Source organism: Mastomys coucha, unplaced genomic scaffold (genome assembly GCF_008632895.1).
Source record: "Mastomys coucha isolate ucsf_1 unplaced genomic scaffold, UCSF_Mcou_1 pScaffold16, whole genome shotgun sequence".
Lineage (NCBI taxonomy): Eukaryota > Metazoa > Chordata > Mammalia > Rodentia > Muridae > Mastomys > Mastomys coucha.
The window spans coordinates 28,216,489-28,228,461 of record NW_022196898.1 but is presented as its reverse complement, the minus strand read 5'-3'; the positions used below and the strand labels follow the sequence as shown (position 1 = coordinate 28,228,461).

Below are 11,973 nucleotides of genomic sequence, written 5' to 3'. Positions count from 1 at the left end.
CAACAAAAAAACAAAAAACAGCCCAGGTGGTTTATTATAATATTATTGTCACCACCATATGTGCATCTGTGTATGCATGCTTATGTGCGTGTGTGTATGTGTGTGTGTGTGTGTGATTTCATCTTCTAAATTTAACAAAGCTTGCTAAGTGTGCATTTTATAAATTTTTAAGGCATTGTTATTTACTGTGGCACAATAATACTTGAGGGTGGGGTAGAGGTCACATTGATTCCTTTCTCCCCACCTTGGTGAAAAAAAAAAATCATATTTTAGTTCAAAGCTGTTCAAGTAAGTCCTTGCTCCGTTTTCCCACCCTGTCTTCAGTGATATTATTTGGAGTCAGCAATCAATGGATTCCATCCCTCTGAGACTTGCTTAACCTACAGCTGCTGATATAATACAGGCAAGAGCTTGTTACTTTATCTGAATTGTCCATCGCTACCTTAATGAGTGAAATGGTTAAGTAGAGGAGGGGGCGAGCCTTAAGGAACGTGTGTACCGTTTGAGCTGAATATTTCAGCGTATATGGGGAGAGGGAGGGAGAGAGAGAAACCCACTTACATCACTAGAACCACATCGAGTGTGAGGCTTGCAGGTTAAGAGACAGACTACAGTCTCTTGCTTTCTGCGGGAAGCAGCAATGCCGTTTGTTTCCTAAGAGGGATTTTTTTTTATTTAGAAAAGGAAGCTTTCTCTACCCAGGAAATGGCTTTCCTTGTGCGTTGCTATGCCAACTGCCTGCAGCCATGGTCCTCCAAAGTAAGCACAATAATGTAATTATATTGGTGTATTGCATTCAGACTCATGATTCTTGAGATTTTGTATGTATGTGTGTGTGTGTGTGTGTGTGTGTGTGCGTGTGTTTGTGTGTGTGTGTGTGCATGTTCTATGTTTCTGTCAGTGACTCCGGCTAGCAGGCATGCTTGTGTTGAGTGTGAGGGACAGACATCATTAAATTAAGTGTCCATCAGTGTCATACTGCTGAGATTAATTGTGCAAACTTGGTTAGTAGAGTGGGACAGAGATCACTGGCCACCACTGTCAGCATCATTAGCAGCTAGGGAGGAGGTCCTGATTCACACGCTCTGCCCTGATTTTTTTCTCTTCCTCTTTCTCTCTCTCTCTTTTTTTCCTTTGGTTAGAGGGGTCTGTATGTGTGATTGCAAATGAAACAAGAGTGTTAACAATGCTTGGCTGAATGTTAGAGACTGGCTTTTCACCACCCTGGCTAATATAATTCTGTATTAAGCCTTTTGGAGGGGAGTCTGTGTGCAGTCAGCCATTTTAGCTTTTTTTTCCCCCTTTTCTTTTGCCTCTTGTTCTTCAGTCTCAGAAATGATCTCGTTCTCTCAGAAGCCTGAAGGCCGGGTGAGGTTCCCTCAGCCTTGTCAGAGCCTCCGAGGGTTAGAGTTTCAGTGTGATAAAAATGGAGCCGAGCACTGTCGTTCGGATTCCCTTTCTGTCTACAAGTGTGAAGGGTTTTTAGGCTCACCAGTAGTGACACTTTAAGCTGCAGCCTGGTTTTCCCTCCTCCCTCTTTTTTTTTCTCCCCCCTTTTTTCTTTTAATTTCATGCTGTAGAGGGGTGACTTGCCATCGTGAGAGGTTGGTACATGATGTGTAAATTCAGTTCAGCATATGTTTCTTCATTATGAAACCGCTGGCCGCGCCTGCTAACCATGGAGTTCTGGGCCAGCAGGAGAAGCAGTCTGTAAGTATCCAGGCACTGCCGGCATCATGGGCTGCTCGGCTGGGGGGCAGGCAGTGTGGGGAGCAAGCTGGGAGACCTTTTCCATGGAGTGCTGCTCTTCTCCAGGGGAAGCAGTGTTTTAGAGGGTAGTGATCCTCTGCTCAGAGGAGGGAGGAAGGGAAGGAGGGTGAGTTACAGCTCACTCGTTCTTCCGATTTTCTGTGATTTCTAAAAATCTTAAGCAAGACCAACAGTTCATTTAAATAAGACAACTAACATTGAGAAATTCTAGATAGCTGATTTTTTTTTTTTGTCATTAGAAAAATAATATAGTCCTCACTAAATGCCCAAGCAGTTTTAGAAACTGGTTTTGGTTGAATTTAGTGAAACATTTTAAGAGATTCCGACCCAGGGAAATCTGTCAAGGAATGCACGTGGAGGTGGGTGGGAGGGTGGGGGGCTCTGGCTATTGATTTGGCAATAAAACCATCGGCTGTACACTTCTGACTTCTTACCATTTGTTAATTGGCGGTGAAAGCACACTATATTGTTTTAATGCCACAGAAAAGATTACTGCTCCTTTGTAATTGGTCCCATGAGTCAGCTATGCGATTGTCTTTCTGAAATCCCACAGGCAGCAACTGCTGTTTGTAAGAAACATATTTCTGCGTCTAACTCCAGGTCAGAGCCTCCTGTTCCAGGAATATGTGCACTCCTGTGGTGCTACTTTTGTGTCACTATGTTACAAGTTTTTTGCTATTTTGCCAGTTCATGATATTGATATACATATGTGTGTATGTATGTATGTATGTATATGTATACACACATATATATTATTCTCCAATTAAAGTGCCCAAGTGTAGGTGGATGTATACACATTTTAGAACTGTCTCCTTATATATTCTAGACCTGTACATTGTAATATAGGAATTAGTTTTAATGTAGTCTAAGAAGTGATGCTAGAGTGCCAAACTTTAAAAATACTTATGGACCACTAAAGCCTTGAGAATTAGTAAATAGTATGCTGTGCGTTAGAGTATTGGGTTTTGGTTTTGTCATCGCTGAATGATGCACATTTTAGTTGGGTGTAGGAAAGTTCCTTAGATGCAGTGACCCTGAGGTGGTGCCTCACCTGGTGATTGAGCCTTCGTGTCTTCAGTTGGAGCTGCTGGCTGGCAAATGTCAGTCCTGTGCCTTGTCCCAGCCCTGTCCTGGTGGGGTTCTAGGCGTGTTTCCTTGATTAAATCTCTTCAGACCTAATCTAGAAAAGAGCCACCATGTACCCCATTTTACAGAAGAAAGGTTGTCAAAGAGAACTTCCACTGGAGTCTGATTTTAGTCCAGCTCTCGGCTCCATAATAGTTACAGCTTCTAGGTAAAGAGAGCCTCTTTATCTGCACTTGAGGCAGCTCCAAAGATTTAGATCATAGGCTCACTGTTCCCCTTTTTTATGTCATCTTTCCCCAAATGGGAAGGGGCAGCATTTAAATTCCTAATAGACACTTAACAGTGAAAATTATTAAAGCCATTGATCGGTCTAGGCAGCAACACCTGGATTTTGTGAAATGTTGGCGCTGTTGGCATAGAGAGCACCAAGCACTGGCCCATCAGCCAGGAGTGCTTTGTGCCAGACTCGAGTTTGTTTCCCGATAAGTACTTCCTATCTCCCCAAACAAATGAAGTATTAGGATTTGTACCCAGAGCACAGAGTGCAGGGCACGGGCAATTTGTGATTCTGAGGTCTTGCTGCTGGCTGTTGTCCAGTTCCTTCTGACTGACATGTTGGCACTTGGCAGTCAGATTTCAGAAAGCTGCATGAGGAGCTGGATAGGAGAAAACAGCTCTAGTCCTCCAGCAGTGGTGGCTCAGTCCACAGTGATGACTGGAATGGGTAAGAAGCCTTTTTTTTTTCTCCTATAATGCTGTATCATTAAAATGTCACAGCTGACTTCAGTTGAGTCACTTCCACCAAATTCAAAGATATTTTAGGTTTTGCTTCTCTATACAGTCTGGAGCTTTTTAATGCCTTGGACTGTAGAAGAAAGTACGGTACCGAGACAATAAAAACCTTGTTTGAGGGACTCAGTTATCATCATGCTTTGTAAGGATCTTCCCCATCATGCAGATTTTGTTCTTTATTTCCTGCCTCACTCAGTGGACGTCTCTGTTGCTTCTCACAAAGTAGATGTATAGCAAACACCCTTAACATTCTCAGTTAATTGGCTTTTGGGCTTAGTGAAATCTTATTTAACCTTTTAAAAAGTTTGAATTTTGTGTATTTTCTCATCTCTAGCCCCTCTCTGTGGGGCCCAGGAAGACAGTTATAGAAATTCATCAACTCAGGGCTGCCTTACTTTTATGTAGTGCTTTTTAGTTGGCTGTTGGAGGAATGTTGCCATTTTATAAATACAGATCCCTTGTGAGATCCCTGTGTTCGAATTTCAGAGATATGTTATAAAACTTCATTTACAAAACAAATAAATAAACTATGGTGGACACTAATTGTAAAAATTCTAACTCCATGTTGTATGGGGAAAGTTTTCGCAGCTTCTGGAAATTGGAGAAAATGTTGGGTGGGCTAGCATTGGAAGGCTGAGCCAACAGGCTGGCAAATTCAACGTCACTATACAGTGAGCCCTGCCTCAAAATCAGCCAAGCAAAATGTCTGCTTTACTCAGTGCATCAGCTTAAGAAAAAAATTCTGTAATTTGAGGCAACTCTGAAACCTTGTAAATCCTTTAGATTGGCCACTTTAACATAATGGGCTTGCTACTGTCAAACAGATAGCCTGTTTTCCTTTTTAAAAAAATTATAGAAAATATTGATTTGTGTAGTGTTTTGTCTTTACTTTAAATCATACTTCGGGTTGTGACGCAATGCTAGGACAGAGTGGTATACGGAAGGGAGTGCTTGCTTTATGTGGAGGACTGGCCAAGCACCCGTCAGTACCGAGCACTTGTTGCGGATCACGCACCACCTTTTGCAGTACCTTACTAAATTCCTACAGCAAAGCTCTAAAGGAAAATGCAGGTTTGCCTGTGGAAGTGAGGAAACCGAAGATAAAAAGAATAGGATACACAGTACTTGGTGATGTGTACTGGCCATCTTTGTGGCCCAGGCTGTTATCCTGCACTAAACTTAGGTGTAAATCACCTCATGAATGTGGCCAAATCTGTAATTTACACATCTGTGTAAACTGTGTAATCTTGGCAGCAGTATTAATGAGTGGACCACAAAACTTAAAAAAACACTAGCCTTTTACCTGCTCTCTAATTCTTGGCATACATGACATTATGATTACCATTATTATAACAGTAGTGATACCATGCTGAGAAGTATTTAATAATACAACTGTGTGTATGTTACTGGGCACACTCAAGCTTGCCTTGTCCATATTTTTCAATGAATTATCTAGAGGCTGGAGTGGGGTGTCCTGGAAAGGAGATCATTTAGCCCAGTTTCTTCCTCCTGACCTTCTGTGTCCTTGTCCCTAGCCCCAGTCCCCAGCTCTTTAATACTATTGATCTACCATTGGTTGGTTTAAGCCACAGGTGGAAAGCAGAGAATCAAATATTTCTTTTTGTTTTGGAGGTGTCATGGACCTTCCTGTGTGACTCAATGAACACTGAAGTGATCCTTCTGCCTCACGTTTTTGAGTAGCTAGGCAGGAGGTGGGAGCCACCTCTCCTCACTTGCTGCTTAACTCTTTAGGCATAAACTTCATGTCTTAGTTTCCTTAGCCAGTCCTCTATAACTTCTGATTGATTTCTTTACCACAGTCACTTGGCTCCAGTGAAAACATAAAGCCTTTGCTGTCCCTACCTCTTGTTAGTGGCAACGTGAGTCCTGCATTTGCCACAGACCCAGCTTTACCACTTGATCACCCCCTCCAACTATGCTAGCTGTGACTTAATTTTAACCACTTCCCTACACCTCTCTTCCCTTCTCTTCCCTTCTTCTTTCCCTTTTCCCTTTTACTTTGAATCAGGGTCTCCTGTATCTCAGGCTAGCCGAAGATAACTTGAACTTCTGATCCTCCCATATGCTGGACTTGTAGGCATGTCTCGTTTACCTACTCCTGGAGAGGGACCTTGGGACTTTATGCATGCAAAGCCAGCACTTTACCACCTGTCTCATAGTTAGACTTCTCTTCTGCTTTCTCTTCCTCTTCCTTTGTTGGCAGTGGTGTGGACATCCTCTACCCTTAGCCTCCCAAGTGTTTGAATTACATTGACATTTTATACGTTCCTTGGCTAAAAAACAATAAACATAGGTTAAATTGTCTAAATTCGTAAAACCCTTTGAAAAGGTCCCCCCACCCCACTCCGGCATGGATGATTTTCCTCTATGCTTTTTAAATTTCAGACAAGCTGGTCTGATTTTACAGTTGGCTCTTTTTCCTTTCTAGTTTCTCAGCTTGCACTCACTGTACTCTGCTTGGCCTGACTTGTTCCATCTCCAATTTTGTTGCCACTCTGTCTCAGTAGTAGGGATTCAAGAGCACAAAGTAGGTAACGTTTAATCTTGTTATTTCTTCTAATTGGTGCTTAGAAATAGGCTTGGCCTCTGTGGAGATATGGGGAATCCCACCTTGAATGAGTTCTTCCCCCTTGTATATACCATGTGTTATGAGTATGGTTGAAATTTAAAACTGTTTGTCAGCTGTTAAGAATACAGAGTAAAGAAGACTTTTCAAGGCTGGCAGAATAACATGTAGGACTCAAAGCAAGGGACTGCACAGAGTGAGGATATAGAAGGATCCAAGGACAGCAGACATCACTGTTGGCACGGCCTATGTTAGAGAGGGGTGCTAGGTCCATTTGTCTGTAGCTGAGAGCTGGACTATAATCTAAAGGCTTAGCATGAGTATGATGTATGTTAACTAGACCAGGTTTAAGAAAACTTAATTGATTAAAAAAAAAAAAAAAAAAAAGACCAAGCTTCCCACAGCAGCAGTTTGACCCTGTCTGTTTGCATTGGTTAGTGTGTCTCTTTAACATCATTTGGTTGATGCATTGTCCTTAACAGTGAAACACAGCTCTAGCACTAATTATAGTCAGTAAGTTAAGACTCATTCTCAGAGGTTAAAATTCCTCCTCCTCTTATCTGATCCCTATTTTGTCTGCAGATCTATTTCTTGAGATGAAATAAACTTATCTCTTGGGAAGATTTTTCTCAGTGCTTGCTCAGAGAGAGGCCCAGAGGAATCGAGATCCTATTGTATTGTTCAAGGACAAGGTCATCTTGCCTTGGATTTGGGCCAAGAAACCCTGGCAACAAATTAGATCTTTTTAGCCCTGTTAGAAGGGAAGAAATATATTTAGAAACTTGCCAAAGCATTGCATGTGCTGCTTACATGTGTGCAGTTTTGAAAAAGGTCTTTTTTATTGTAGTCCACACATCAGTGAAAGCTTCATTATTGGCCAAAGCAAGCAGCATGCATCATAGCCTTACCTTTAAATATTGTTCAGTAATAATCCATCTGAAAATACCTGAGAATAAAATCAATTGATTAGTGAAAAATAGAGCACTTGAGTTATATTATTAGAAGCTCCAGTAGATTTTTTTCCCATGATTTAACTGTTTAACTATTACAAGACCACTGATCGTAATTTCAATGTCTTATCTTAGGTCTTTGAATTACTGATGTATAATTTTCATCAAGTAAAATCATTTCAAAGTTTAGTGGTCTATTTTTTGGTATACTTATCTGTCTGTCTGTCTGTCTATCTATCTATCTATCTATCTATCTATCTATCTATCTATCTATCTACCTACCTACCTACCTACCTACCTACCTACCTACCTACCTACCTACCTACCTACCTACCTTATCTATCTATCTATCTATCTATCTATCTATCTATCTATCTATCTATCTATCTATCTATCTATCTATCTATTTATTTTTGGTTTTTCGAGACAGGATTTCTCTATATATCTCTGGCTGTCCTGTCACTCTGTAGACCAGGCTGGCCTCGAACTCAGAAATCCTCCTGCCTCTGGTATACTTATTTTTTAAATACAGTCTTCCATGTTGTTTTAGACTACAGTCTCAAATATTTTGTTCAGATAAACTGTTAAATCTTCTTGTAGGCATAGCTCAGTGGCATAAGATGTGCTTAGCATGGATGAGGCCATGTTTGATCCCCAGCTTGGTTCAAGAAAAGAGAACAACTTAACTGCTGTTGTGTCTATGATAATCTGTGTGTTTTTACAGCTTTCCTGATCATACCAGTAGTAACCATTATCTGCAGATTTCAGGATTTTGCTTTGATTATGAATTTAAAATGGATTTTTTTTAAAGATTTATTTTATTTATTTTATGTGTATGAGTACACTGTAGCTGTACAGATGGCTGTGATCTATCATGTGTGTGGCTGCTGGGAATTGAACTCAGGACCTCTGCCGGCCTGCTCGCTCTGGCGTAATTCACTGTAGATGTCTTTAGATGCACCAGAAGAGGGTGTCAGATCTCATTACGGGTGGTTGCGAGCCACCATGTGGTTGCTGGGATCCGAACTCAGGACCTTCGGAAGAGCAGTCAGTGCTCTTACCCGCTGAGCCATCTTGCCAGCCCCTAAAATGGATTTTAAAATTAAAATGTTATGTATGATATAGACATAACCATGTGAGTATGTATGTATATACACAATTATATATATGTGTGATTTAAATGAAATTTTGAAAATGTGTTCAGGGTTCTTTTATGTTCCTAGTTCTAAGATATTTTCTCTGTCCTATCTTTTTGTTTGTTTGGTGTTTGTTTTTTTGAGACAGGATCTCTTGATATAGCCCTGGCTGTCCTGGAACTCACTATGTATAACAGACTGGCCTTGAACTCAAAGAGATCCTCTTGTCTCTGCCTCCTGTGTGTTGGTAGGCAAAGACACCATGCCTGACTTATTTCTTCATTAAGAAATGGTCTTTATTTTTGGAAACATGACACATTTGTGATTATTTATATTTACAGTACTACAATACCAGTGCTTAATAGTGCCTTGAGTGTTGTATAGAGTAGGTTAAAAAGAATATTGCCTGGTCATCAGAACATAGACTATGAAGTTAATGCAAATTGAGGTTAGTATAAATTCACATTTGCTACTCTAATGCACATAAATGTGTGATATAACAGAGTACTCCCAAAAGTGGCTTTCTCCACCAGGTAGGGTATCCCCGTGAGCTCACAGCCTTTGCCCAGAGTCCTTCTTGTTGTCAGTGAAACATCTGTGCCACACAGAACTGAATTGTTTTGCACTCTGCCATTTCTGTGTATTAAAATGATTCTCAAACTATAGGCCTTACACACAGTCATATCATATTATGTCGTTCATGTATGTGTGTGTGTGTGTTCCCGCACGCGTGTGTATGTCTGAGAGAGAAGGAGAAAGAGAGAAATAGAGAGAGAGAGAATGAATATAGACATGTAGCTTAGGTAGATAATAGGAAGAATCTTACTTGATCCCACAGTGTGTGTTGTGTGCCTCTCTCTTCTCTTTTTACGTACTTCAGATGGCTTTATTTTATATCAGTGCACCAGATTCTCCTGTTTATCAGAAAAACTGAGTACAAAAAAATGTGGGGCATATGTCAGTCTTGTATTTTTTGATTGAAAAAGTGATGGGGTGCAATTTTTATTATTAAGATGATAGTCTCTTGTAGAGGAAGCTACATAGATACATTATTGTTTTTATTGACGCATTTTGATGGTAGAATGAAGCATATCCCCATTGTATATGTCTATATGCATGTTCATATTTCAAACTTCAAAGCTGAAGTTTTGCCTAGATTATTTTGAGTAGAAGTAACTGCTTATTTTTAGGGGGTGGGAAACATGGACTAATTCTTGGGATAATGTTCTTTATTTTCTAATTGCTTTTTATGAGGCCTTAAAACTACAGATTCCAGTGGGCACCTTATTATGGATCATTTTCAGTTTCATTGAGTTTTATTAAAGTGTCAAACACAGTGCCATACTTTTCACAATAAAGGCAGGCAATGTAACATGATTGTGTAAAGGGGGGAGGCTGTGGAGTTGTGTTTTGATTACCTTTTTTCTAGAAAGAAAAACAAACCAGACATTCTTTTTTTTTTTTTACTCTCATTTTCTGTATTTTAATTACATTTTCTAGAACATTTACTCAACAATAGTAGAATATACATGGCTTTGTGATGATCATAAAATATTCAATATAATCCAATGCTTAGAACCCAGCAAGTTTAAATGTTATCTAATCTATGTAAATTTTTTTTAGTTTGCCTCATTCTTTTTTTAATTTCTGTTTTTATTTATTTATTTATTTTTAAGTTTATTGCATTATGAGAAAAGTTACATGATTTCAATTTATCTAAATTTGTTAACATTTAAAAACATATTTTAAATAAAGAGAATTAAATCACATTCTTGTTTTCCTTTTGTACCCCAGCTCCTCCCAGAGACCTCCCTTCAACACCTACAATATCTTTTTTGTCATATTCTTTAAAATTTATGAAACATAACAATAGAAATGAGTATTATAAGAGTTGTTTAATGTAAAACAACAATCAGTTTAACAGTCTTATGTAGATACTTGTCTATGGCAATACTGAAAATACATACATTTTTCTCAATATAAATTTTAAATAACTCCAAACATATTAACTGTATATTTCAAAATAATACATCACTACTAATATTTTCTTAAATGAATATAAATATATAAAGTGTTTTGTTTGTTTGTTTGTTTGTTTGTTTGTTTTGTATTTAGTAGAGCTTAAAATCTTGGCTCTTACTGTGGTAACATGATATAAGAGTTAGAAACGTCAGAGCCTCTCAGGAGAAAGCTATATTTAGGCTGGCTTGTCCTTCCTTCAGTCTCTGTTCCATAGTTAGTCTCTGCAACTCCTTCTGTGGGTATTTTGTTCCCCCTTTTAAGAAGGAATGAAATGTCCACCTTTTGGTCTTCCTTCTTCTTGAGTTCCTTGTGGTTTGTGGGTTGTACTTCTAGTATTCCGAACTTCTGGGCTAATATTCACTTATCAGAGAGTGCATACCATGTGTGTTCTTTGTGATTGGGTTACCTCACTCAGGATGATATTCTCCAGATCCATCCATTTCCCTAAGAATTTCATAAATGTATTGTTTTTAATAGCTGAGTAGTACTCCATTGTGTAGATGTACCACAATTTTGTATCCATTTCTCTGTTGAGAGACTCTGAACAGTACCTGGCTAACATAGATGTAGAGGCTCACAGCCATCCATTAAACTGAGTACAGGGTCCCCAGTGAAGGAGTTAGAGAAAGGACCAAAGGAGCTGAAGGGTTTGCAGCCCCATAGGATGAACAACAATATAAACTAACTAGTACCCTCAGAGCTCCCAGGGACTCAACCACCCACCAAGGACTATACATGGTGGGACTGACTGATTGTTCTGGCAGCATGTGTATAGTAGAGGATTGCAAAGTCGATCATCAATAGGAGGAAAGGCCCTTGGCCCTGTGAATGTTCTGTGCCCCAGTGTAGGGGAATGCCAGGACCAATAAGTGGGACAGGGTGAAGTGGCAAGCATGGGGAGGGGGGAGGCAACAGGGGTTTGTTCTTGTTGTTTTTTGTTTGTTTGTTTGTTTTTTGGAGGGGAAACTAGGAAAGGAGAAATCATATGACATGTAAATAAAATATCTAATAAAAAAAGTTAGAAACGTCAAGCAAAGCATTCGGTCTCACTCTTTGTTGTTCTCTTACAAGCCACCTCCCAATTTAATTGTCTACATTTCCTTTGGGTATATAAATATTTTAAAATTTGTAAGCTGTTCTGAAAACCATAGTATAGGGTAAAAATATGAAATAAACAATACTACTAATAGAGAGGCTGAGATAGGAGAAACAAGATTTCAAGACCCTTATGTTGTACACAGCAAGACACTGTCACAAACAAGCTGAAAGTGTATATGGATTGTACAATATTGGACCTATTTCTCCAGTTACCAAATTAGAGAGACCATTGGATGACAGTAAATACATTTCTAATTCCTCATATTTTTGGATTTCAGATGATTAGGCTATGTTGGTAATATTAATTTTCATATTAAGATGTTAAGAAAAAGTAATTGTCACTTCCTGTTGTTTTTGTTGTAAGAGGTGGAATTAGGTTTATGTGGATTTGTTGAAAAATTATTTTCTTGCTTCTTCTAGAGTGTAGTTTTGCTCCTTGTGTTGATGTTTTCCATCTATTACCTTTTGTAGAGCTGGATTTGTAGAAAGATATTGTGTAAATTTTGTTTTGTCATGGAATATCTTGTTTTCT

At 39.2% G+C, this 11,973-nt stretch overlaps 1 protein-coding gene across 8 annotated transcripts in view; it reads left to right on the top strand.

Moving 5' to 3' along the window:
* Positions 1-11,973, top strand: part of Rapgef2 (Rap guanine nucleotide exchange factor 2) — a 228,872-nt gene that overhangs the window by 137,317 nt on the left and 79,582 nt on the right. The window contains exon 1 of one of the 8 annotated variants that reach the window (XM_031374127.1): positions 574-759. The exons of 6 other annotated variants lie outside the window; for them this stretch is intronic. In XM_031374127.1, the coding sequence (XP_031229987.1) occupies positions 706-759 (54 nt within the window). In that variant the 5' untranslated portion in view covers positions 574-705. Of the gene's footprint in view, positions 1-573; positions 760-783; positions 1,711-11,973 lie in introns of those variants that run through there. One more of the 8 variants, XM_031374126.1, reaches the window with a different exon arrangement.